The sequence below is a fragment of the Myodes glareolus genome, chromosome 23, assembly GCF_982192425.1.
Source record: "Myodes glareolus chromosome 23, mMyoGla1.1, whole genome shotgun sequence".
NCBI lineage: Eukaryota > Metazoa > Chordata > Mammalia > Rodentia > Cricetidae > Myodes > Myodes glareolus.
The window spans coordinates 43720381-43747791 of record NC_142048.1 but is presented as its reverse complement, the minus strand read 5'-3'; the positions used below and the strand labels follow the sequence as shown (position 1 = coordinate 43747791).

The window sequence follows — 27411 nt, the reverse complement described above, 5'->3', positions numbered from 1 at the left end:
CGGAACATATCCTAAAATGTCAATAAAAGACTCTTTATTCATAAATAACTGATAAGCAGCAATTTATGCCTGCACATTTATCTTGAAAAGTCGATAACCATCCATTTTTTTTTTTTTGCAAACTCTACATAAAACATCCAAACGGGCCATTTTGTTCAGTACAATATAACATAGCTGTTTGGCATTACCAAATATATATGTATATATATTTATAGATATGTACATGTGCTGAAAAAGAAGCCGGTGCATCCTTCTCTAAGGAGTCCATCCAAGTATTGACTGTACAACATTCAGAATTTACACTGATAATACAAGGCACAAAAAGTGTGGTATGAAGCCAAGGCCATGCTCTGCTTAGACCCTCTCCTCTGGATTACTCACTCCTTCAGCTTCATGTCCGAGTTAGTGTTCAGCTTTAAATATTATTTCATATTTTTTGGCTTTGAACATACCAAATAATTGTTGAGGGTGGTATGAGCTTAAAAAAATGAATCATTTGAAAGAACACCCCCATGTACCTTCCCAAAATAAAAAGAACAAAATGAAATATGTTTAAATTCTTCCATACAGAAGGAGGGGGAATATCGCTCACGTTTCCAAGTTTGGGCTAGGCTAGGAAAATGAGTCAGCATTCCTCTAGCTGCCTGTGTTTACAATACTTCTAGGTCAAGATTTATTAGAGTGTATCTATCAAGAAGACCTAATCATGAAGAAGGGAAATTTTGTTCATCCAGTATAGAGAAGGAGACAGCTGTTTTCCTGACAGGGGAATGCTGACACTTGAGTATTTTCTCCTTTATTGAGAAGTTTTCTCGGGGAGCAGGAAGCATCTGTGAGAACCCTCATGGGGGTTCCCATGCTCAGCTTTTCTTCCAGGAGGTCCTGAGGGACCCAGCCTGATGATTCTCCCTCTCACCACTCCCCATGCTTGCTAGTGAAAGAAGATCAGAATTGCTGCTTCCACATTTGAGCAGAATGCCTGTGTTTCAGGAAAGGGGTCTCGTGGCATGACATTTGGCCTACATAGTCTCCTTAAATATCATGCTTTCAGCAGAACCGCAATTAGATCACCACCCACTAGAAATGTATCCGATTTTAAGGTTATTGAAGAACTTTTTCAATACTGGAATTTGGGTGTGAATCTTATTTGAATTACGTGGATTTTTTTTTTAAAGAGTTAGCCAAATTCGAGACAAAGGGCATACTCATTATATCCATGCCTTCTGTGGAAGTATTTGACACATATTCCCAGTTAGGTAAAGAAAGACATTACCAAGTTCACTTATATATAACGGAAACTAAGGTATAACTTTGTGGAAAAATCATACAATTCCTGTTGAACCTAATACTGGTCAGGGCAGAGAGAATTTTAAGCTTAGGCCTAGGTCAGATGCATACTGCCTTTTTTTTTTTTTTAATCTTTGGATTCAGATACATGGTAGGTTCAAAGACATGAAGTTGAAATGTTACTGTCTTGGGCCCATTTCATGAGGACACTCCAAATCCATGATCTTCACAGCAAAAGGAAAAAGCAATGAGTAGCTGCTTCAAAAACCACAATTATTCTATGCGAGATAAACTTCCTACTGCAGATCACAGTACTACACACTAGTGACTAATAGCCAGGCCTGGCGCCATCCCCTTTCGTCCGCAGGAAATAATTACAGTCTACAAATCACGATTTCAGCTCTGTTGGTGACCCTGTAGTGGGGATGTGAAGAGTCCACGGTAGACACTGGCTCTCCTAGAGTTGCTTCTGCGAAAGACACCACATGCTGTCAATACAGCCAAACAGCTTTGTCACCTCAGCTTTTGAAAGTTTGGAAAAGAAAAGAAAAACACAAAAATATGCAACACATCTAAGATTAGTAACAGTTCCACTTTTGTGACGTTTGACAAAATACGTTTCTGCTTGTAGTTCAGGAAAACTCTATGCGGACAGAACAGTGGCAACTACGAGAACTATGGCCATTCAACTGTTGGCAAAAAGCATCAATGTTCAAATACGGTGCTATGACAATGAACACCAAAGGGCTAATAAAATGTTGCCACCATTGGCAAACCCACGCTTTTGCTCTCCCAGGTGCTGTGGCTGTCACCTGGAGCCCAGGTAATGGGAGTTACTAAGGGTTCAGACTTTGCAATGCTTCATGAGAGACAGAATGAACACGGGCCACGCAGTGGGCCAGAGAGGCACGTTTCTCCTTCTTCAATTCTGCTGGAATGAAGACCTCAGAGAGTGTTGCCTTTAGCATGTCTGATAGCTCTGTCATTCAATACACTTACAAAGTGCTAGATCAAGGCTAGACCAAGAAATTCAAAATGTCTGAAAGGAAAAAAAACAAGCAAGCAAACAAACAAAACAAATAATAATAATAAACAGAAGCATATCCCAAAGATTTTTTTTAACATGCTGAAGTTCATAGGTAAATTTGGTGAAAGTGTATAAAACCATTCACGCCATGTTCATTTTCTACCTTTGCTTCTCATGTTTAATATTTGGAGGTTTCCTTGAGGAAAAACTATGGCAATAAATCCAGATATTTTACTGCAAAGAGAACCCTGTGTGATTTGACTTAATAGTACTTCTCCCAGCTAAATGAAAGAAAAACTACCAGGACCACAACAGTTTGAGATAAAAGTAAGAAAAAATAAGAGAAAAGTTCCTTTCTTTAAAGGGATCTGTATCAATTCCTTTTCATCTCCTACAAAAAGGCCAATAACATTTTTGTGGGAGTACATTTGAGTTTTAAGAGTCTGCTGCACTGGTAAGTGAAGTTTGCTTTTAAATCCATGGAACAAGCTTCTGTTCAGCTTAAAGGATGTTAATGTAAAATGCTAAGACTATATATGTGATGTTGTAAAGACCATAAATTAACTTTATGATGCTGTAGTCTGGCAAAACTGTGGATCACACCATTTTGGTGGCATAATTTTAACTCAAGTTTGAAGTATAACTATTAGACTTAAAGTCTCCGAGCACTGAGAATTTTGGCATTAAGTAGGATAGCTTTGCAAAAATTTTACATAACCTACCAAGTATTTAAGGCCACTTTTAGTTTTTGCTTTATCTTGTACTAGGACAGTGACACTTTGAAATTCAGTGCCTGGAGTGATGAGTAAGCTTCTTCCAAGAGGGTCATTTGTGTGGCGGCAGGTGACGATAATGGAAAAGCTTGTGGTCACAGTGAAACATCACACTTTCAAGTGTGAGCTAAGGACTGTGTGACCTGCAGATCCTCCCCCAACACACAAAAATCCCTTGGTTTGTAAACAGACCAGGGTTCTCTTTGCAATGTCATTGTAAAATATTACACAAACCCTGACATGAAAAGGCTGAAGAAGTTAACATTTATTTCAAACTCCTGTGTATCATCCTAGCAGAAATAAGAGAGATGTGAAGAAGGAAACACAAGAAGTCAAGGTGAATCACACAGAACCATGGACTGGGATATGAGATGCCTCATGTTAACATTCCTCTTATCACTGCATGGAATTACTATGCTCAAGGACACTTATCAACACAGGTCAGAAAAAAAAAACAAAACACAAAACTTGAAGCTAATGGGGGAACTGCAGACACTTGAGGATCAACGTTTCTGTTGTTCGTGTTACCTCACCTTAAAATAACCTACATAGATGCCAGGAAGGTTGCTCACAAGTTTTATCTGTTTACACTCCTATAAAAAGTTTTAAAAATCTACAAAGAGCATGTGTAGGCTCACTCAACAGATCAACAGTTATAAGGCCAATTGGGAGGGAGAGAAGAGAAATGGATAGGGTAGGACATTTAAAGCAAAAATCTTTCAAATGGACACTAGTACAAGATCTCTCTAGAATGTGTTGCAAAGAGTTTATCACCTAAGGGGGGGGGGGCAGATTCCAATCTGCATCCGGTCCTGCCGCTCATCACCTATCCGGTTTGTGGCTCATCATCAAAAAACTTACAGTGATGCCAAGCAGTTTTACATTTTTATGCTCTTTCTCTTTCTTCTCCATAAGGATGAATAAATAAGTTGAGAATACTAGGGAAAAGGTGTTCCTCTGCCCCAGATATAGGATTCTGTGTAGGTTTGACTGTTTTAAGATGATTTGTCTGTTCACTAAAATAAACTTTTGGTTGCTGAGCAAAGCATCATGGGTATTTTTTATTTGCATATGGCAAAGGTGGCCAGATATATCACATATTAGTTAGTTAAAATGGCTAACACATTAAAGAGTTCTTCAATGCTTTGAGCATGGGATTATAACTTCAACCTGTCTTTAGGTCTTTTGCACTTGGGAAGAGATTGCAAACATTTGTTTTCAAACAAATGGCCCCTGAAAACAAAAGCATAATCATATCCTCATTACCGAGGAGTCTCACTTCTCCTATTTCTGAACATCGCTTTTCCAATGTAGCCAGCCTCAAAGTAGCTACGTAGCTGCCTGGGGTTTAATGTAGGTCTCTGAGTTGGGATGTCCTCATTGTGGACAGTTACCAAAAAGATCCGCCACAAGATGAACATATCTGTTCATTGCTAGTCTCTCAGGGTATGGGTCAAAATGATGTAATCAGATATAAATGTGTAGGAAAGCATATGATGCAGCTCACAAGTAATCGCAGATTCCAATTCCCTACAATGTCACTGCCTTATATTAATAAAAGTCATAAGATAAGAGCCATGAGTGACCAGTGCTAAGGAGAATGTATACACAGGGAGGCCAGGCAGTCAGAGCACAAAGCCTCTCTGAATGATGCATGTGGTTCTTAGGACGATGTCATAGAGTATTCTGTTCCTTGGGTGCAGTTACTCAGATCCTACTCAGAAAGGCTATCAGGTAAGTTTCCAAAAGGTGACAGTAGGATGTCATGTCCTAAAGTTCCATCCAGACATACTACGATGGCATAGTATAAAAGGTTAGAAGAATTCCAGCATCTGGATGGAAAAGTACAGTAAAACACATTTCTTATAGGAAAAAAAATATTGGACAACATGGGTTGTCCAATCTCCTAGAACGGGAGTAGATAGGATAGGGTCTACCCAACTCCTAGAATCAGAGCTTACTCAAAGCCTGTGACATCTGCAGTCTATATATTTTCCTTGGACCTGGGCTACCATCTCTGTGTCCATTCCATGGAGTGAACTGTGTTCTAACAGCGCACTGAGATTTGGGTAGTTTGGGTAGTCCTGCTCTGTTGAGTTGAAGTGTGCAATCATGTTCTTTACTATCTCTGTACTGCAATCTGTTAAAATGGGAAAAGAAATGAGTTTTGTTTCGGGGCAGGGGGATGAAGGTGAGGTACCAAGAACTGGCTTGAGGTCTATCTCGCTTTTCGATCTTGTCTCAATTAAGTGACTCATATAATAAGTGCTGGTGTGATGTACTCAGATTCTAAATTCTAAATGCTCTCCCCAACACTGGTGACATCATACTAATAGGTTGGCCAACTGGATTCGCTTCTGAAAGCTAGTCTCCCCATGATTTCCAACATCCTAGGTGCTAGTTGGCTGGAAACTGAAAATCAGGTTTCAGAATCAGGTGGTCCTGGGGGTCAAATCATTCCAAACCCGTTTGCAAGCATGCAGTTACTCTCCGCCTTCCCAGCTTTATTGTACTGTATCTACTTTTCAGAACTACTCTTATCTACAGTCACCTTCACCTCTCCCCTCAGCAGTCTGAATCTGAGGAGGATATCCAATGTTTATCCGTGTGTAGACCCAGAGGAGATATTCTCTTCTTTTATTTCCCCTGTTATTAGCACGTTTTACTTATTATCAAACTCATTTTCGTCAACCAGGGATTTTTTTCACTGGCTCTCAATAAAGGCTGCATTAATGCCCCAAATGCCACTGGGTAGAAATCTGCCTCTTCTTCCCCAGTTGAAGCCACTTGCCCTGAAGCTGGCCATCACTAGTGCTGCCTCAAGAGAGGAAACAGATTAGAGTCCATTTTGCCTGCTGTAGTTGAAGTCAGCTTCCTCGAGCTGGGACTCTGTGATGTTTGACAGTTTCGTGTGTGTCCTTCCAATCTCTTCAAGGGCACAGGCGAGTGAGTCAAGATCCCCATCCTGCTGGTGACGAGCTTCCCAGAGGTTCAAAATGACAGCAGAGGGGCTACTTTGTGTAGCAAAATACGACAAATTCCTAGATAAAATTAAACAAAAGGTGAATAAGTGGGAATGATGAAACAAGGAATCGCTGTGAAGGAATTAAAAGGAACTTTCAAGGTTTGTTTATTTATATTGATATGTGTGTGGTGCGTGCTCACTTTCACGTATGCACCACAAGCACACGGGTCCCCTAATAAGCCAGAAGAGGATGTCTGAACTGCTGAAAGTGTAGTTACAGGCAGTTGGGTGCAGCCAGCTGGGTGCTGAGAACCGAACCAAAGTCATCTGCAGCAGCAGTAAGTGCCCCTAACTGCTAAGCCACCTCACTAGTCCCTAAAATTAAATTTAAAAGACAACAATAAAATAGTGGTAGAAAGTTTCAGAAACACAGGCCTGAGGCAGTCCTATTTGTATACCAACACTCAACTACAATTATGCTTCAGAATGAGCCCAGAGGCTTTTGCCTTGGTCTTTGAGGCTTGCCTTGGTCCTTCCCTTTCTTAAGTTGCATATATGAACATGTATGTATGATTCCCTCCTAATTGTTCTCTTGAAGTGTTCTTTTACATTGGTTTATATGATAAGGTAAATCATCACCCTCCTCTTTTCAAATATTTGACTCCCTACCTCCTCTGCAAATATAAGGACTACCAAGGTTTTGTCTTCAATTTTTGATGCCCCTGTTCTTTGGTGCTAAATGCGTACCTCCCATTTTCTTGGCTAATTAAACTATTCACAGGGTTTATTATAGCCTTAGGCATTGTTGCAATTACACATCTATCTACTGCTTCAAGTGCAGCGCATCAATTCTCAACTGAATGCCTTGGAATTAGTACCTGTAAGCACCAGTATTTATGATTCTTATTCTAATTCCTTACATTAGGATGTTTGATTCTGACCCTTCCCTTTGTTGTTTCTTCCTTTGGTAAAAATCAGCAGTTTCTCTCTTCTATTTCGGGGACAGACATCATCTTTATCTTAGCACCTCAGAATTTCATAGTAACGGACTTGGAACTCTGTGTCTAAACTCTGAACATGCTGCATTCCTACATTCTATCTATCAAGTCAGAAAAAAAAAATTGTTTTCATGCCTATCTGGTCTGACCTCATTGAAGCTATGTAGATCATCACACACACACACACACACACACACACACACACACACACACACACACAACTTCCCTTTCACTTCTACTGTCTTCTTTCTTGACTACAAAACGCTGAAAGCTAAGATCATATTGAATCATTGCCTGAATCTGCCATAGCATTTATCATAATACTATGACAGGTATTTATTCAACATCCATTAGCTGACATTAACTGAGTAATTGATTCTTAGATGTCTTTTCTAGGTGATATAGCATCCTCAGTGAAAGAGAAAAAAGCGAACCTCAACCTTTTGGACAATAACTTTGCTCTGAGGAGGACGAAGACAACACAAAGGATTAAAGGTCACTGTTTGTCACGGGGACTTTTACAGTAAGGACAGAAATGTCATGCCTGATGAAAATTTAGTGTTTTGAAAAGATTTTAAAGAGTTGTTCCTATTTTGAAGATAGTTGCCCTTTCTGCCAGTCTTCCCAGCAGACGATCACAAAGTGGAATCCTGTAAATAGCACTGAACGAGAACAGAGGAACTTTCAATTATATATGACTACTTACATGACACACAAGCACACATTTATAGTCAGCTGGCTGTCAAACAGCATAAGTACCAAGGTTATTAGAAATACCATTGACTAGAAATAATTTTTTAACCAAGAAGGGGAGAAGGCCAGTTTAAGAATATTGACACTAGTCTCTAGTTTCTTTCATTACTTTCTCACCTTCTTCTGCCTGCCCGCTCCTACCTTCCCTCACATTCACCTGCCCCATGCACCCCTTCCATGTTAACAGAAACCGCAAATCCTGCAGGAGTGCCTGGAGGGCTTCTGGTTCCTGTTATTTAAAAACTTGGATTTGAACGCCGTCACTTTCTCATGTTTTGGGGGAGATGTTACTAGAAGTTTCTGGATCTTACTCTATCTGTCCCCTTTCCTAAGTCTTAGGCAATACAGAACTACAAGGGGTAGTGGGAAAATAGGCACACCCAGAGGTCAGACTTCAATAGACTCAGGCTAGCTGGTGTGGTCATGTTTTTCCATATCAGTTAACAGCATCTGGAAGGAATATAAGGTCTTTGTGATCCGCACTCTTGTTAAAAAGGCAAAACCTGCAGACTGGGCTATGACTCAGTGGTACAGGTCTAGCCTAGCCCTGGACTGGTTTCCCAGGATTCCTCTTCCTACTCACAAAATACGGCCTGCAACTGAAAGAGCGGTTTTGCTTTCCTATAGAATGCTTCTGTTTTGCATTTTCTATTAAACACTATTAGACTTTTGTACTGTGACTGGCATCATAAAGTTCCTAATGGTAGACCACGATGTATTTCAGACGTTGACAAACCTACAAAGGCTAGATAGCTAATAGTTCTGGCTTTGTGGTTCTCGGATGGCCTCTCTGAACCTGCTGCACTCTACCATGGCACTGTGAGAGCAGCTAGAGACAAGCTGATCCCAAACTGTATTAGGAAAGCTGAACTTGATTCTCATGTCCATGCCACCTTTCTGAGAGCATCAGTCTTGGGACGCTTTCCCCCTTGATACATTTATAAATGGAACAACTATTCTGAGCTTGTGACAGACAGGGAAAAGGGTCAAATTTGCTCTGGAGCCATTTTGCTGCCTCTGTCCAATGCTCTCATCACTAACTAGATGTCTAAAAGGAAACTTAGACTGAACTTCCTGCTTTGTGTTTCTTTTGAAAAAAGTATCTAGATGTCCAAGCTGCTGAGCCCCAAGCTAGACAATCTGGTTGCAGAACTTTAAGACATTTATCCATTTACAGGGGTCTTTGGCACTTTAAGATAAAAGCTTAATAACTAAATAGTGAAAATATTTAAGCTTATTGATGTGGGAGTCCCCTCTGTATGTTGTGATTACCATTAATGAATAAAGAAACTGCTTTGAACCTACAGCAGGGCAGAACTTAGTTAGGCGGGGAAAACTAAACTGAATGCTGGGAGAAAGAAAGAGGAGTCAGAGAGGAGTCATGCAACCTCACGGGATACAGACATTGGAACTTTACTTGGTAAGCCACAGTCATGAAGCGATACACAGATTAATAGAAATGGGTTAAATTAAGATGTAAGAGTTAGCCAATAAGAAGATAGAGCTAACGAGTCAAGCAATGATTTAAATAATATAGTTTCTGTGTGGTCATTTTGGGTCTGATCTGGCGGGAACCAACAAGCAGCCTCCTTGCAACAGCTTATGGTTTTTAGGTGACAAATTCTGGTCCCAATCAGTTTTAAAATATCCAGGAGCTCATAGTGTCTAGGATTTCTGAATACGTAGCCCAGAGAAAGCCAGTAGACTCGACAATGACTTCTGTCAGCTATTTGGCTCTGGAAAGCCCTTTTGAACATTCTGATCTGTGGAGCAGGCATCCCGTACTAAAGAAACTGAATGTGTAAAGGAGGCAAAAATAAAACTCTCAATTGGCACGGATCTCTGAACATACTGTAGCAAGTGACACGTGTTTCCTGAGGTAGCTTTTAGACTCATTCTCTGAATTTATACAAACACACTCAAGATAACATATAAACTCCAAGTTTCTGTTTATTTTAGTAAATATAGGATCATACCAGTCTTAATCATATGATCTGCCTTGCCTTCAATATGCATTCGATTAAAGTATGTTTATCTGTCTTCAGTAGAAAAAAACCTGTAAAAAGCTAAACTATACTAAACTAACCTCTTATTGCAACAGGATGTTCCTAAAAGATAGGGATGTCATTTTATGGGGTGCATATATGCAAATGTAATGTGGTGTTTCTAAAGGTGGCAGGCCATATATACAACTGGCTATCTCCATACCACACTTTTGAAATTATTCAGATCCTAGTATACAAGTCCCCTTTTTCTTCATAATAACTCTAATGCACTTGAATACCAGCTGGTAAAAACACAAATTTAAAAAACATTACCAGTGGAAAATGGAAATAATGTTGATTTTAAGCTGTTTTCCAAGTCAGACAATGGTTCCCTCTCCCTGTCTCCTCTCTCTCTGTCTCCCTCTCTCTTTCTCCTTACTCTCATCATGCTCTCTCTCTCTCTCTCTCTCTCTCTCTCTCTCTCTCTTTTCTCTTCTATCTCTCTGTCTCTCTCCATCCTCTGTCCCTTCCCTCTTCTGCTCTCCGAAATGAAGAAGCCTAAGCATTACCCCAAACTAAAAATTCAAAATATTCAGAAATATAGCTGAAAAAAAACCTTTCTTTCTCCCTAGAAAAATTTAGAGATGAGTTTTTACTATGCTCATTTTAGAGGCTGCAGACTGTTGTTAATCTATGGACTAAATTTAAGAGAACCTTGAGTCATAGCTTTTTGAAATTCTGACCAATGGAAGCAATGTAGATAACTAAGATTATTTTGGGTGGTACCTCATGGTAATTTGGCATCTACCATGCAGATGACATCTACCATGCAGACAGAAGGTGTAACCACCGAATTTCAAGGCTGACTTTGGAATCCTCAAGGTTTTCAGTTCCAGTCCTTTTCCCAGAGCTCTAGACTCAAATGCCTTGGTCCTCCTTGGGATGGCCAAACTATGAGACACTAGAAAGTCAGAGTCACAAGACAATGAAACACATTTATCTATATAAGTTCATGAAGTAATGATGGTTTATTTTCAATTTAATTGTGGTTTGTTGAGCACTTCAGTTTTCTATACAACTGAGTTCTTTTTTGTTTTTCTTCTGTGATTAATTCCATCTTTTAGGCCTCCCCTTGACCTGGCTATCCAGTATCACATGTTAGGCATGAGCCCACTGATAAAGCCACATGCGATGGCTGCTCTTGGTTGTCACCTTGTCTGTAGCTGGAATGAATTTATAATCCAGAAATAGAGGACACACTTGTGATGCAGACCTTGAGGCTAGAAAGTACCTGACTTTTAATCCAGACCTTGAGGCTCGGAGGGAAACATTTAATCTGGGCCACCCCTTCTGTTGGAAGCTTCTATAAGGACGAGGGAAAAAGGAATGGGGATGTTCACTTTGTCAGCACATCCAATCCTTCACTGGCATTGGGGCCTACTCCTTTGGAATGCTAGCACAGACAAAAGACCAGATGAGACATCCAGCCTCATGGGACTGGATTCTTGGACTTTCCATTCACAACTAGCCTGTATGACATTACAAAACAATAAATTTCCATACATATTTTTTCCAATAAATTCCCATATGAGAGAGAGAGAGAGAGAGAGAGAGAGAGAGAGAGAGAGAGAGAGAGAGAGAGAGAGAGAAATCTGACTCTGGGGAACCCTGACTAAAACACTACACTTAAAACCATAACCTTCAATTTTCAAAATATACTTTCAAATTGAAAACTGTATTAGAGGGAGAGTGGAACTTAGATTAGGTTTTAAGATTTTGGCAAGAGTTATTGAGATGAGACTTCTTTTTTATCTGGGGTACGTAAATTGAGGGCAGGGAAGAGTTTGGAGGTTATGGTAAAATTCCACCACACAGGGCCATCAGAATTAGTGACACTCACAATTCACTCTACAAAAGAGAACCTGGTTCCAGCTGGGGCAGTGAAAGCTTTTGGGTTTTCTCTGGCAATCCCCACAGTATTCAAATGCAAATGCCTTCGGTGGCCATTTACCTTTGTTTATATTCTTAATTAGCCAACAGAGGCTAGGGTGATAGTGGCCTAGAAGTCAGGGCTCTATCTGAGGCCATCTAAGCCCTAGGGAATATAAGGAAGAGCTCCTAGGAACCTTTTTTTAACCCTAACCCACAGACAGCAAAACTTTCTCTTTATTTACTTAGAACAGCGGCTGGGGCTGGGGACTCCAGGAATCCAATATACCTCCTCCCTCAAAAGGGTCAGCTATTCCTATGATAAACGTGCCAATGAATTTTATTCCAACGTACAGCAGGGATCCACTTTGAGCTGCAGCCAAAGTTCTTCAGCACTGGAGACTCTTCTACTAGGTGCAGGCCGTAATTTCATTAGGGATTTGGGCTTCTCCCCAACACTGTCAACCAATTGCATCTGTAACCCCAAGGGCAGCAAGTTTGTTTACATTTTTTAAAAAAAAGTATATTGAAGGCAACCTTTTTTTTTTACCCTTAAAAGCATCTTTTTGAAGGGTTTATGAGTGTTTTTTTTTTAAAAGTAAAAAGCAAGTTGAGCTATCTATAATAAATTAGAAAACATTGTTTCTAGAAGAGTGCATAATCCTACAATACAGTGTGGAACAGGGAACTGAATCACAGTCCTAATGAAACAATATTAGTATCGCTGCTATCATCCTAATTGTCTCATTTAATGAAAACCTCTTATGGGACCCAAAGCAACCCTCCACACAGTTCTTTAAATGCAAACAGAAGAGCAGAGCCATTCTTACTGAATAGCGGTAATTGGACACATCATACTCATGCGCTCGGCTCATCGAGCTTTCATCTCCAAACTCCAAACAGCAAAGCCCCTGTCGTGGTGACGCAAGGGAGCGTTCATCTACTACTACTGAGGGAGCAAGAGGCGAGCTCTATAAGAACCCTATGGCTTCCTGGGAATGGGAGATGATCAGAGGACACAGAAGGGAAGGGTGAGGACAGTTGAAGCCAGGCTCAGATCCACCACGCTAGTCTGAACATCCTAGTCCTTCCCTGAGCTCCTTTCAGTCCATTCTGTCATCCACTCCTGGAGAGAAAACCAGAAGGGACCTTCACTCTCTGGGTAAAGTATGGAAGCCTCTGGGCCTAGAAGTTTCTGTGAGCTGCCAAATGAGAACATAACTAGTTACAGTCTCTTGTCAAAGCTCCAGGGTTTTTCCTCCCGGGACACACGTGATGATTTCCATCTCTTGGAAATGAAGCAGCGACAAAGACTACCAAATAAAAATCTGGACGTTTCTTTGAATTGGAATATATCTGTGTGGGGGAAAAAAATAATCTGAATTCAACTCAACTTTCTTTGTCAATCGCCTTGAGACATTTTTGAGAACCCTGAGGGCAAAGGAGGACTCTGGTTAATTCCAAGAGAAAAGCATGCAGTGCCAATCCTCACTGGGGGAAGGGCGAACTCGTTAGACTTTGCAAGCTACTTGGTGTGAACTTCAACAAGGCTTCAATCTCACTGGAAGGAAGGGCCATCTAAGAGGCAAGGTAAATCAGGCGAGATCATTGTCCTTTCACTTTCTCATATCTGAAAGACATCAACTCCAGACCTATAGACATGGTTGGCATTCTCAGTATAGATTTCAGTGCTGCTTGTGCAACGCATCCTTCAGTTCATGGGGCTCTGCTATGTCCATCTTTTCAGAAGAGTGCCATGTTTAAAGGGGGGAGCTTATTGCTTCTAAGATCGGCAAGAACTTACCAGTGCCTAAGGAAAAACAAAAAACAAACAAACAAACAATCCCTTCCCCCTCAAACTTGGCACCATCTCTTTTGATCACCCCTTGGCCCTAACAGTGTGAGCACAAGATCATAACAAGCTTCCTTTCCATATTGCCTTCAGGATGGACACCTGCCACTTACAATCCATATCCAGCTTGTTCATGGCTAAACCTGTCCCAGGGCTGCCTCTTTTCTGTTTCATATCAGCAGGCAGTTTCATGAGTCGTTGACTTCAGCAGAATGAAGCCCAAACACCCACCACTCTGCTGTGTTAGAACCCTCTGGCCTCCCGGGCTTTCCCGATTTCAGACCCTGAATAAGTCAGTAAGTCTACTGGGCTAGAACCAGCAAATCTGATTTAAGCTTCATTGTATTTCACCTCCAGGGACCTACATAATGCTATTGCCCTGTGCCTTAATTCTCCTAGATGCCATGAAGGGTTTTGTTTTTGTTTTTGCTGTTTTAATTTGGAAATGTCAGCCTTAAATGGTAAGGGGGTGCTTTCTGGCTTCTAAGCCTGCAGAGCCAAACAAGCTCTGTCTGGTGTGAGCACAGGAAATTTCCAAGTATGAACGAGAGGGGAGGCGCTGTTAAGGGTGCAGTCTGGACTCACTATTGTGCTTCTCCCTTTTCCTCCCTTCTTCACCCCCAAGGCCTGCTCTGGAACTTTGCTACATTTGAGAATTCTCAGCAGCTCCTCTGCCCACATTGAGTAGGTTGCTGTGTGATTCCATAGGTCCTTCCCCCTCTGCCTTCTGGCCATTTTACTACTCTGATGCTTCCAATTAAGAAGGTGGCGGAGGGGACGAAATGATCCGACCTCAATGTGAGGAGACTCTGCTTCTCATTAGAGGTCCTACTGAAAGATGTGGAGGCTTGAAAACAAGATGTCACCATGCCATTTATCAGCCACGAGGCTGGAGAACTTTCATTATTTCTCAACTTTTACAGCATCACCCATGAACCCAACACCTGAGACACATTTGATCTGTTTGAACTAGATGACTAACAAGAAATATGTTTCTTTGGCAATGCTTCCAAATTTTCAAATAAGTCTACTATTAGGGAAGGCCTTGGGAAAGACAGTTAATAAGATGTAATTTTCTTCTACTTTGGCTGTTTCCCTTCTATTCATCCAGCCATATCGCATGCATCTGTTCCCATGGCAACGCAGTCAAGCTTTGGTCTCACAAGAGTTTCTTGAATGCAGAAATCACAAGGTCTTACAGACTTTGAAACAGCTAGTCACAAGCTTCACACACTTAGATATCCAGGAAAAGACAGCTTGGTTTTGGGGCTTGTTTCCTTGTTAAGACTCATTCTCAAACATCCCTTGATCCTTGTTTGTGTCAGCTCTACTTCCAAGGAAGCAGAATGCCACGGTCAAGATAGTGTCCTGTGGGAGGATTCAGATCACTTATTCAGGGATTAGTTATTGAATTTCTCCTAGGTTGGCAGTCTTATCTATACATGTTAAATGCAATTTAGAAATAAGCATCATAAAAATGTAAAGTGATATGTTAGTTTAGATATGGTGGGATACTGCTGACTGAAGAAGGTATTTTAAGAATATTGATTTATTTTTATGTGTATGGATATTTTTCTGTATATGTATCTGGGTATGTGCCTGCCTGGTGCTCCTTAAGAAAGGAGCTACAGACAGTTGTGAGCCACTCTGTGGGTGCTGGAAACTGAAGTCAGGTCCTCTGCAAGAAGAGTAAATGGTCTTAACCACTGAACCATCTCACCGATCCTAGAAGCAGGTATTGAATTAGTCCTCAGCAATGTTCTGCACCATCTCCTACTAATCACATAGGGTCAGAGCAATACATAGTTACTACAGCTGAAATTACAGACTACACATGTAACCTTGTACGTTTAGTATGGGTGCTGAGTTAGAGTCAGCCCTGTTCACAGCACCTATAACTGCAACTGTCACCCCTTCACTGGGCTCTGCAATGTGATCTATATAGCAGACTAGTTGCAAGACTGACCATTGTTCAGAGCTAAATATACATATATATATATATATATATATATATATATATATATATATATATATATATAGTGTGTGTGTGTGTGAGAGAGAGAGAGAGAGAGAGAGAGAGAGAGAGAAAATGTGTGAGTGAGTGAGTGTGTTTTTGTGTATGTGAATGTGTGTGTTTCTGTGAGTGTGTGTGTGCATATGTGTGTGTGTGTGTGTGTGTGTGTGTGTGTAAAGGCAAATCATCATAAGGGACACTGGCATTTACGTTTGCCAAAGAAGAGTAAAGAATATCTTTAGGACTGTCAGAAAAAAATAGAGAAAATATTCTCCTCCATTCTCTTGGAAATCCTTTCTTTGAGATTTGCTGGCTGTTATGGATATCTGTTCAATGCTTTGAGAAGGTGGAAGAAAGGGGAAAGTCAGGTAAAAGTTTATTATGTGATTAAAGCGGTGGATTCTCTGAGTAGAAAGCATATGTGCACCTCTATGCTCATCTTTCTTTCCTGAATCCAGAGCTGATGGAATTATAGGCCTCTGAAATAGTATTCTTTTTATTTTTTCCTTTTTGTTTTTTGTTTTATCGAGATAGTTTCTCTGTACTTTGGAGTCTGTCCTGGAACTAGCTCTTGTAGACCAGGCTGGCCTTGAACTCACAGAGATCCATCTGTCTCTGCCTCCTGATTGCTCTACTTGTATATTGACAATTATACATTTCCTGTATTCCAGATTAATAAAATGTATACTATGTTATTCCTATTCATGAGAGTTAAGTCATTAATCTGGCACTGCATAATAGGAAATGGAGGATATTATTCCACTTCTGTTATGTTATACATGTTTCTTTGAGAGAAGGATGACATGTGTCTCTGGTACTTAGGTGATCTCATTGAGATTGACCCCAATAGGCTCATATGTTTAAATTCTGGGTCCCCACTTTGTAGGATTATTTGAGAAGGATTGGGAAGGATGATCTTATTGCAGTGTGTGGGCTTCAAAGCACATTTCCAAAGCACACTCTAGGCCCAGACTTGCTCTCTCTGTCTGCAGCTTCCAGATCAGATCCGAGTTCTCGACTCCTGCTCCAACCCCGTGTGTGCCTACCTGCCGCCATGCTCTGTGCTCCAACCCCGTGTGTGCCTACCTGCTGCCATGCTCTGTGCTCCAACCCCGTGTGTGCCTACCTGCCGCCATGCTCTGTGCTCCAACCCCGTGTGTGCCTACCTGCCGCCATGCTCTGTGCTCCAACCCCGTGTGTGCCTACCTGCCGCCATGCTCTGTGCTCCAACCCCGTGTGCGCCTACCTGCCGCCATGCTCTGTGCTCCAACCCCGTGTGTGCCTACCTGCCGCCATGCTCTGTGCCATGATGGTCCTGGACTAACCCTCTGGAACTGCAGTGAAACCCTAATTAAATGCTTTCTTTTGACAGTTGCCTTGGTTATGGTGTCTCTTTATAGTGCAATAGTACAGTAACTAATGTAGTACTCTACATGAAGATATAAAAGGAACTTGGGCATTTCTGCAAAGTGAGATTAAGTTGAGCCAAGAGATACCTGGTATCTTCTTATTTTGCTTCTCCAGATATTTTAACACCCATGTCAGCCCTAGACTCAACAGCATTCTCCACCTGGAAAGAGGCTGAACGTAGAGCTGAAAGAGAATCCTCAGTTCCTGGTAATGCTCTGACGAGAGCAATAAAGTCTTAAGGAAGCTTTACTCAATGAGGATGGACTGCAGCTAAGTCAGGACTCGGGGGATGGCAGACTGAGGGAAAGGCAGGGCCCTGCCTGCTTTAATAACCACAGGTCACTAGAACAGTCAGGCCTGCTCGGGGTGGGCACTGTTCTTTCCTGGCAGGTTCACGTTGCAGAGAGAGGAATTTGAGCAGTTGTTGAGTTGCTGGCAACAGATCCTACATGGCCTGACTAATCCCTAACTAATGTGTGTGTATACAGACATGCATGTAAGTATGTGTACATATGTGCTGAAGCCAGTGGATAGCCCTGGTCTTCTCACTTGTATGGGAGGCACTTCACTAACCAAACCAACTCTTTGGGCCCAAGTCGAGTGTATTATGATACGAATTTTCTTTAAGAAAAAAAAAAGCATTTCAGCCATTTTTAGTGATTAATAAGGTACAAGATTTTTTTAAACCATGCTTCAAAAGTAATTAACTTTGTTGGTCTCTTAACTGAAAGTTTACTTTCTCCTAGGAGGTTGAGCAGTGGTTGAGTTGTTGGCAACAGATCCTACATGGCCTGACTAATTCCTCGCTGGCCCTTTACAGAAAGTGTGCTGACCCTAGCTGAAATCATTCCCTTCACAGCGTTTGAAGATCAAAGCTGGAGAACAAAGAGCAAGGGAGGAAATGCTGCCTGCTGAACTGAATATGTCATCTGTATAAGATTTCAAGAGAGAAGTAGATTATACACATCCGTGCTATTTTAATTTGGCATCCATCGCGGCAATGTCAAGGTGAACAAGTAACATTTGTTGAACGTGTTCTGGGCACTATGCTGGAAAAATTTCAACACAATAGGTATTTGAATTACTTATGTCAAGGAAGCTTAGGCTGTCCCGGAGAAGAGGTGTTAGGGGAAAATAAGCAGGTAGCAAGTCAACAGGCTCATGACCCTAGACACTAGAAGGGGAGCTAGCTCCAGAATGGACAAGTGATGTTCATTAGTGTCTGAGCATAAAAGATGCTAAATGGAGTCCTCTGCTTGACTTGCAGTTTCCCTACAGTGTGAGGTCAGAAATATGTGACTTTGGAGCCGCATACTCTAGGTCTTATGTCTACTGTAAATGGAGAGTCAAAAGAACAGCGCTGGAGCTCCCCTGTGCTCACTCTGTAAATCAATGGAGTGCGCAGGAGTGCCTGTGGACTGTGTGGCAGGGAAAGTATTTGTTTGCTAAGCGACAATTTAAAAATCACAGCTTTCATAACTAGAATAGAGACTTACTATACTGTCTATTCTATATGGCCTATGACTAGAAAGAAAAACTCAAGGATGTAAGTAACATGTTTACATAGACTGGAATTAGCTACTGCATCCGGGCTGCTGGGCAAATTGAGTCCCTGTTGAGGAAGCATCTTCCTCTCCTCTCCTCTCCTCTCCTCTCCTCTCCTCTCCTCTCCTCTCCTCTCCTCTCCTCTCCTCTCCTCTCGTCTCCTCTCCTCTCCTCTCCCTCTCCTCTCCTCGCCTCTCTCCTCTTCTCACCTCTCCTTTCCTCTCTCCTCCTCTCCTCTCCTCTCCTCTCCTCTCCTCTCCTCTCCTCTCCTCTCCTCTCCTCTCCTCTCCTCTCCTCTCCTCACCTCTCCTCTTCTCACCTCTCCTCTCCTCTCCTCTCCTCTCCTCTCCTCACCTCTCCTCTTCTCACCTCTCCTCTCCTCTCCTCTCCTCACCTCTCCTCTTCTCACCTCTCTTCACCTCTCCTCTTCTCACCTCTCCTCTCCTTACCTCTCCTCTTCTCACCTCTCCTCTCCTCACCTCTCTCCTCCTCTCCTTTCCTCTCTTCTCCTCTCCTCTCTCCTCCTCTCCTCTCTTCTCCTCTCTTGTCCTCTCCTCACCTCTCCTCTCCTCTCCTCTCCTCACCTCTCCTCTCCTCTCCTCTTCTGTACTCTACTCTCCTTCTCCCTTCTCCTCCCATCCCATCTCTTTTCCTTTTTCCCCCTCTTTCTTTTCCTCCTTATCCCTCAACAAAATTCATTTTTCTGGGTTCATTTATCATTCTGTGTCCACGTTGATCAGAAAGTGAACTTAACACACTTGTTTTCACGGATGACAAACCAAGAATTCTCTCCTCTGTCAAACCCACTAAGTTTGAAAACTCTCTAAGTTATTGTCTTTACTGCATATTCATATTTTTCAATGCTTCCATTTTCAGTATAAGCCTTTGCCTTTTCAAAGAGGTATCTATTCTCTTGGGAGCTGCCTATTCTCTGTAAATTCATTTTTCTCTGGCAACAGTGCCTCCTCCTGATTTCTGGTTGGATCTTTCATTTGTGGATTCTGAATCCATTCTGAGGCAAACAGTTGTATTCCATCGTTTCTTGGCAGACACATACCCCCCCTCTTTCAGATTGAAAAAGAGTCAGGTATAATGTCTGTGAAAATAGGGAGAAAAAGTGAGAAGGGAAAGCCAAGCATTAAGAAAATAAGAGGTTCCTTTTTTCCCCCTGAAAACAAAAACATAACAAAACAAAGCAATAGTACCAAAGGCAAGGAAAATAAAAATAATCTTGGTAGAACCCACTCTTATCAGCTACTTTGGGGTGCATGAGATTTATGAAGAGAAGAGTTTTGATTTATCAAGGCCTTATCCACACGAGCCATACCAAACCCAGCACAATCCTGGCTTCTACTACCCATGGGTGTTGCTCTGCAGAGCTTACCCATGCCTCTGCTCCTCTGAGGTAATGGAGCATAAGCGAGGTTTCTCATAAGAGAGGTTTCTCTGTTCTAGTCGACTCTAGGACGGGGCAGCAACTAACCCACGAAGTAAGGGGCACTGCAACCTTCTGCAGCACATTGTTTAGGTGGTGGTGTGAAGATAACTTTTGTTCACTTAGTGGCAGATCTAAACGTTGTCCTAAAATGCCCTCTAACTTGTATGCAGGTACCCACTTTTGTAGACTAAGTATGTACTCATTAGGGGCCAAGCAGTGCATACCATTTCTTGATGGGCAGGGGACATGCAAGATATTTGTTGCCCTGGGTTGATGTGCCAGTGTAAACTATGCCCTAATCATTCACCAGGATAACACAGTGTAGGCTTCTGATTGAATTACCCAGATTACAAACCTGGACACAGTGCAAAACCAATGTACGACTTTTTGGTAGTGTGCTCTGAGGCACAGTGAGATGGCAATAGACACTTGATGCATTGATACCAGAGTTTAACTTGTCCATCCAAAAGTGGACAAGAGTATCCAGCATGATAACCATCCCACGTGGCTACCCCAGCTCGCTTCATTTCTCAGGGTTTGCTAAGTCAAAGCATTTTCAAAAGTTGCCCCCAATTACCTATTGATGCTGTTTTTCTGTGCTAACATCTGCCAGTCCTTGCCTTTGGCGTTGGGGGTATCAAACGTAGCACAGATCCTCTGTCGGATGGAATAGGGAATTTTGAAGGCTTTCGGGCCAGTCTGTGCAGGGAAAGTACTGTCCTCTTGTGCGAAGAAAGTGATGGTTTCTCGTTCACTCTATAAACAAGATAAGTGATGCATGGTCAGATCCAAAGGAAAAGACGGCTGACATTTTTTTTATTATTGTTTTCGAAAATCTGTGTTAAGGCGCGTGATCAAAATGCATACATAAAACACATTGACAGGTTCCTTAGTTTTCAAAATAGTAAGGACCCTTTTTAGTGGCCCATCTGTCATGTCCTAAAGATTTACAGGAGCCTCTTCCACAGGGATATCACAAGCCACCGGATCTTAGTATACTGCCTTGCCTGGTAAAGGCAGAATTGAGTGTTTCTTATTTTATTTTATTTTGTTTTATTTTTTAGGGCTCTAGGAGATAGATGAGGATTACTATGAAGAAGCCACCTGGTGACAGATTTGGGTTCAGTATGAGGAATGACCCTCTGATAGTCATTGAGGCCAAAGATGAATGGGCTGATCAAAGCAGCAGACTGGGAAGCTGTAAGGGGAGACTGTATGTTAATGCTACAGAAGCTTGTTCTATTCCCAGTCCTGGAGCTGTGTGGCACTGTGATAAATCTTGGTTTTGATTTAAGTCCCCTCCGTGAGACAGATTCTGCCAGAGACCACACTTCCGTGAGCTGTGTCCCGTGTGCTGGCTGGTAGCTTCTCTGCGTGCCGTCTGCCCACCTGCTTCTAATGGACAGTTGGCTGTCCAGTCAGGATTTGCTATGTCAGTGCAACACAACTGTCCGGTCACCGCATTCAAATAAAGTCACAAGGACAGTATCTGTCAGGTTGCAGCAGTAGCTGCATATTAGTCATGTGGACTAATAGAATCTAAAGAATTCACAAATATCCGGTGGAATAAAGCCCATGATTATTATATGCCATAAAATAAAAGAGATACTGCTGACATAATTAAAGTACCTAATCAGATGGCTTTGATTTAATTATTCTCCTTTTCCCCTGTGGGTCAAACTTAACTAGGTAGCCTCGAAAAGGAGAAAAGGATAAGTCTTTTGGAATGTATTCTCTCTCTCTCTCTCTCTCTCTCTCTCTCTCTCTCTCTCTCTCTCTCTCTCTCTCTGTCTCTGTCTCCTCTGTCTCTATGTCTCTCTCCCTTTTTTCCCCACCTCTTTTGTCTGTACTGGGTATTGAATTCAGGGCCTTGTGCAAGATAGGCAAATCCGCTACCACTGAGATGTACCCCCAGATTTGGAGGAAGATGGCAATGACCATGCTGAGAATTAAATGCCTGTAAAGGAGATGTGTAACTAGGAGCTCAAAATAACCCATGGTCTATGGCCATCATATGGAGCAGGGACCAGCATCCCACAGGATAAGGAACTGAGCTGTAGCAACAATCTGGACAAGGGTGGACTCTGAGCTACAGTAAGAGTATTTCCCTAGCCAATCTTCACTCATGGTTCAGTTAGTGATATCCTGACCAGAGAAGACAGCTATGCCAAGTGTGAACTTCTGACTTACAATAATAGCATTTCTTTATGGCATTAAATTGATGATAATCTGTTATGTTGAAAGAGAAAAGGAAGGCAAGGAGGGCTGAGGGACTGATGACGAGGCCTTAAGCCCCACTCAACTAGCATTTGTATGGCATATTGCATCCTTCTTCATGTCAGCACATGGCTCATCACTGCTCTAAGTCCTGTACTGATTTCTCCATGACTCCTAACCTTTTAATATCTTTCTACTGTGGGCACTGCAGCCATCGTGACCCTCTTCAGAGAAGTGTCAGGCTTGTGCAACTCTAAGAACTTGGGTGTGACAAGTTTCCTTCAAAGTCTGTCAGCTAAAGTGTCTGGCTGATGGAGAGGTTTTATAAATGTTTGGCAGTGTTTCTTACTTTTTCCATTATCACTGGACATGGTGGCATGGCTTGGGTGTTGAAAACCCAGGATGCCCCAAAGCATATCTAAGATATTTGAAGACAGAATAGCTTCATGGTCAAACGTATGTGTAAGGACCAGTATCCCAAATTCCTGTTATCATTTAAGTTCTACTGTCTGGTTTCCATGCTGTTCCATACTACATTATAGAACAATCTTATACAGATTCTTTCAGTGTTGGTGTTTGGTCTGGTCTAATAACAAAAGCAGTTTCAAAAATCAGTCTTTTTAAATGGCTTTGCAGGAGGACTCTATCCTCCCTAGCTTGTAACTCTGGATGCTATATAACCTTTATTCTCAGCTCCCTAATGAGACTTCCTGCAATGTCCACAGACACGGCAGACAGTATAAAAGCTTGTAAAAAGCCACCCACATAATTTGTGACACACCTGAAACTGCAAGCTGGATGTCCTAGTTACTACGCCAGCCTCCATTTTACTGCTTCAAAACAAACTGGAAATCCACAGAGCAGAGGGGTTATGAACGATCCTGTGCAGGTGATATTAACACTATGCCTTGGAAATTTATATGAAGGAGTGTCTTCATGGAAGAGGTGTTGGAGTTAGCCTTGAAGGAATGGTAGGCATAGGCTGAATAGACTTAGGACTGATAGGTACTTATCCCAGACAGAGTGGACAGTTCTGTTCTGATATATTGTGTGGTTATAAAATAAACCAACTCAGCTTCTTACTGCATAAAATAGGTTACAAGTAGACATTATTTTTTATCATGGTTTGTAAAACTTCTTTTAGCCTCTAAAAATGCAAATCAAGTAGGGATAGCTTCCTTACATATTTTCTATGACTTGAAGACTAGAGCAGAAAGGAAGAGAGAAGAAAGACGGACCCAAAGGGGAAAAAAAAAGAATTTTACTCAAGTTAACACTAGAGTCTCCTGTGTGAAACGGTACCAAAGGATTTAACCTAAGGGAAGATGGCTTTAACATGAAAAAAATGAATAAAGATCCAGGATAAATAATTACAACACACAAAATTAGCTTTCGACAACTACATGCTACCTTGAATTGTTTAGAATAATAGAATCTTGGGCTGGGAATATATCTTGGTTGGTAGAGCACTTGGCTAAAAACGGTAAGGCCCTACATTCCTAAAAAATAAGTGTTTGTGTGTGTTCATGAGGCTTGGGGAAAGGGGTAGCCTTTGGGAATTTCCCTCAGTTGCTTCCCATCTTATTCACTGACAAAGGGTCTTTCACTGAACTTGATGCACGGTGATTCTACCAGTTGAACAGCAAGTCCCAGTGATCCTCCTGTCTCTGCCTCCACAGTAAAGGACTTAGAGATGTGCATCACTTCACCTGGCTTCTAACTACACGCACGCTGGGGATCTGAGGTTGGGTCCCCATGCTTCACAGCAAGCATGTGACCAACTGAGCAGTCCCCTACTAACTGCACTCTTCAAAATCAAAATAATCAGACTGGATCTCAGGCTGCATTGAGACAAGTTAGGATAGTTTAACCCCCAAGAATCTCTTGGCAGGAGAGAAGCCACTTTGAAAAAGCAGAAAACGAAGTAGGAGAAAGCGGCTTTCCTTTGAAGAATAGAATATATGACTAGAACATATGAGGTTGAATTTAAAACTAAGCACTTTCGAATTTATTACACTTTAATAAGTGGATCCATTTCACTCTTAAAATTTTCAAACTTAAATATTTCCCCTCTACCAGGGTGGCACTTTATGAAACATTTATGATGCATTCTAAAACACATCTGAACCAAGTAATAAGAATGCTGTAGGTACATCCCATTCTCTGAGTGTTTAAATTAAATATGCAGAGGAACAGTAGATTTTCATGCTCTGTACATCTGAGATAAGCGGCTGCTACCTGGCTTGCATAGGGAGTTGTAAATCACCGAGAGATTCCAAGTGCTCTATTTTATGGCAGACAAATTATCCCCCAACTTCCACTACTTTTGGAGGAAAGATAAGAGAATTGCTTAAAGGGAAAATTGTAACATCCAAGATTCTCATTTAAGTCATTTCTACCCAAAACTGTCTTCAATAATATTATATTAGGGAAAAAATGGTGGGATAAATTATGTGAGGGTTCTTTCCTGTTCCTTGGAGTGTTCCAGGCTACACGTTTAGATAGATGACAGTGTTGATTTGAGAGAGCCTCAGTTACCAGTAGTCATGTAATTCGACAGGATTGCACCTAAGAGGAAGGAATTCAGTGCTACGAAAGACTGACACAATTTAGCCCAAATAAATTTTTAAAAAAGTATATTATTTTGGCTATAACCTTTTATTTAAGTGTCACTGCAAAGATGGTATTTATTTGGAAAATCACTTAGAGCAGACACATGAAGGGAAACGACAGATGTAACAGCGCATAGAATCAATGTCTCAATGAGTATGATCACTGCATTGACTTAGACATGTAATATACATACATACCCATGAACGCACATGCTTACATCTTTCATGGTTGCTGTCAAATATAGGAAGTTGTGACACTAAGAGAACCCACGCAAAGAAGACAAAGAATAAATATCCTGAGCTGAAATGCATAGGGATTGGGGGAACAAGATTAAGAAAATAAAATCAATGACATCTATCAAAAGCTACAAAAGTTCCATATTATTGTGATGGGGTTTACTCAATAAGCCCTAGAGGCTAACTTATGGAACTTTCTAAACCCTTAAAGTCAGTGTTTCCAGCCTGGTGACCAGGAAGTGTGACCGCCCTTCAAAACTGGTTTATTACTCCAAGTCATTCATGTCTAGAATGTCACCTTCCTGGGAAGCCCCAGCAATCAGTTTCTGAGCACTGTCCATATTCAGTCCTTTGCTTAAACCATTTACTATGAAAGTCAATTTTAGAAAAAGACAACAGTTGTTATTGACCACCAGATGTGTCCTTTCCCCAGACACTGGAAGGAGACTGAGAGACAGTTCAATGATGGCACACACATGATACACATTCTTTTCTTGACCACCTATAAAATAAACACTGACATACTCCATCACCCAAACACTGGCAATCTATGTTTTCTTCTTTTGTGTATTGGCATATGTGCTCTTACACTTGTGGGTGTGTCTGTGCGTTGAGGCCAGAGGACAGCCTTGAGTATTGTTTCTTCTCAGGAACCATCTGCCTTATGTTTTGCTGAAACAGGATCTCTCATTGGACCTAGAGCTTACCTTCTAGGGTAGGGTGGTAGTAAGTTCTATAAATTTGTATATCTCTGTCTCCCCAGAACTGGCATTAGAAACACACAGCAGCACACTTGCTCTGGGGAGTGATCTCAGGGCAACATGCTTGCACCACAAGCTCTTTAAGGACCAAGATACCTCCATAGTTCTGATTTCTTTTTTTTGACAAGAGAATCAATTGTCCCATCACTCCATTTATGTATTTAAGAACAAAATTACTGGTGTTGGGATGTTTGCCACCAGTGCCTGAGCTCCCAAGATGAACACTTGCATGATGGTTGGTCACAATGAGGCTCATTTTGGGGTCCTGAAATAATATAGTAAGTAAGTAGAGACTTTGAGCCTGCAGTCAGGTCTCTCTGTTTGCACTGTGGTTGCACATCTCATTAGCTCAGTATCTTTAGCCAAGAAGAGTAACCTCCTTGATATTTTATATCACATACAATTGGGAATGCAGTAATACTTAATCCACAGGGCCATAATGGTTATGTGACAAATAAAACAGAGCCTAAAATACAGGGTCTTTCAGAAGTTATTAGTTGTCCTCTAACACAGAAAATGCTAGCAAATTAGACATGCCTAAGATGCTTGGGAACTGGGCCAAATTCCTGCAGTAATACTTTAAGCAATTAATAAACCAATCCTTGACAGAATGAAAAGAGCAGTAAAGCATCTAAATGCAGAAGGCTGTGAACCAATTATTATCAGTCAACAACAAATCTGATGCTATTTTGATACTTGTTTCCCAGTGTCCAGAGATACTGTGATGCTTGTCTTCTTGATGGCTCAATGTCACGGTTAACTTTGAATCATTAGAAAAGAGATCAACAACAAAAGGTAGAAAGGATTGGGTTTCTTGGCTGATTTTCCTTTGATGTGCTTCACGAATTTAGTTAAGCAATAACAGAAAGTATTAGAGCATACCAATCCTCCTAATTTGTTTTTCTGTAAATTTCCTCAATAGCAGAAGTTGATCCGCAGCATTTAGGTGTCTTATAAAAAAAAAAAACAACCAAAAACAAAACAAACAAAAAAAACAACAAAGTTTTCAAACCTAGAATTCTTTGGTTGACCTGTTAACAGACATGTCAGGCAATCCAGGTCTGATGCCTGTTTCTTCTGCCTTTTGATGGGTGCACTCGAAAATTAGGTGTTTTTGTTTTTTTGGTGGGGGGGTTTCTCTTTTGTTTCTCATTTTAAAAACCAAGGCTGGGGAGGCATAGGCCCCAGAGGGGAACTTATTTCTGTTGTTTAGCCAAGTTGTCATGGTGACAAACTGCATTCTAAATATTTATGCTTCTAGCCATAGACAAATGCTACTTAATCAGGAAAGCTTCCCTTTGCAGTAAACGGTAGTCAAGGCAGACTCATGACTGCTCAAGATGGTGAGGAAGGGTGATGGAGGCGAGTGATCAGCCATAGATGGGGCTTTTGTACTGCTCCCTCTAAGGGGCACGGATATCACAGAGGGAACTGAAAGAATGTAAGGGCTGGAAAACAGAAAGAAGGGCAATAAGATGATACAGCCACTGCAAACATATCTCATGTCAGTTGCAGCTGTCTGCCCAAGACTGGGGCTGTCAACTGCCAATCATGGATTGGGCAGGGACACAGAGAGCCCTACCCCTGCTTGCTGAACTTTTGGTTACT

At 41.5% G+C, this 27411-nt stretch overlaps 1 protein-coding gene across 8 annotated transcripts in view; it reads right to left on the bottom strand.

Annotated features, from left to right (window-relative positions):
• Positions 1-17: 17 nt before the first annotated feature.
• Unc5d (unc-5 netrin receptor D) overlaps positions 18-27411 on the bottom strand; it is a 524519-nt gene continuing 497125 nt past the window's right edge. For all 8 annotated transcript variants that reach the window (XM_048456515.3, XM_048456517.3, XM_048456516.3 and 5 more), the window contains 2 exons: positions 20554-20732; positions 18-6128 (listed from right to left, as the gene is read on the bottom strand). In XM_048456515.3, coding sequence (XP_048312472.3) covers positions 5924-6128; positions 20554-20732 — 384 coding nt within the window. In that variant the 3' untranslated portion in view covers positions 18-5923. The remainder of the gene's footprint in view (positions 6129-20553; positions 20733-27411) is intronic.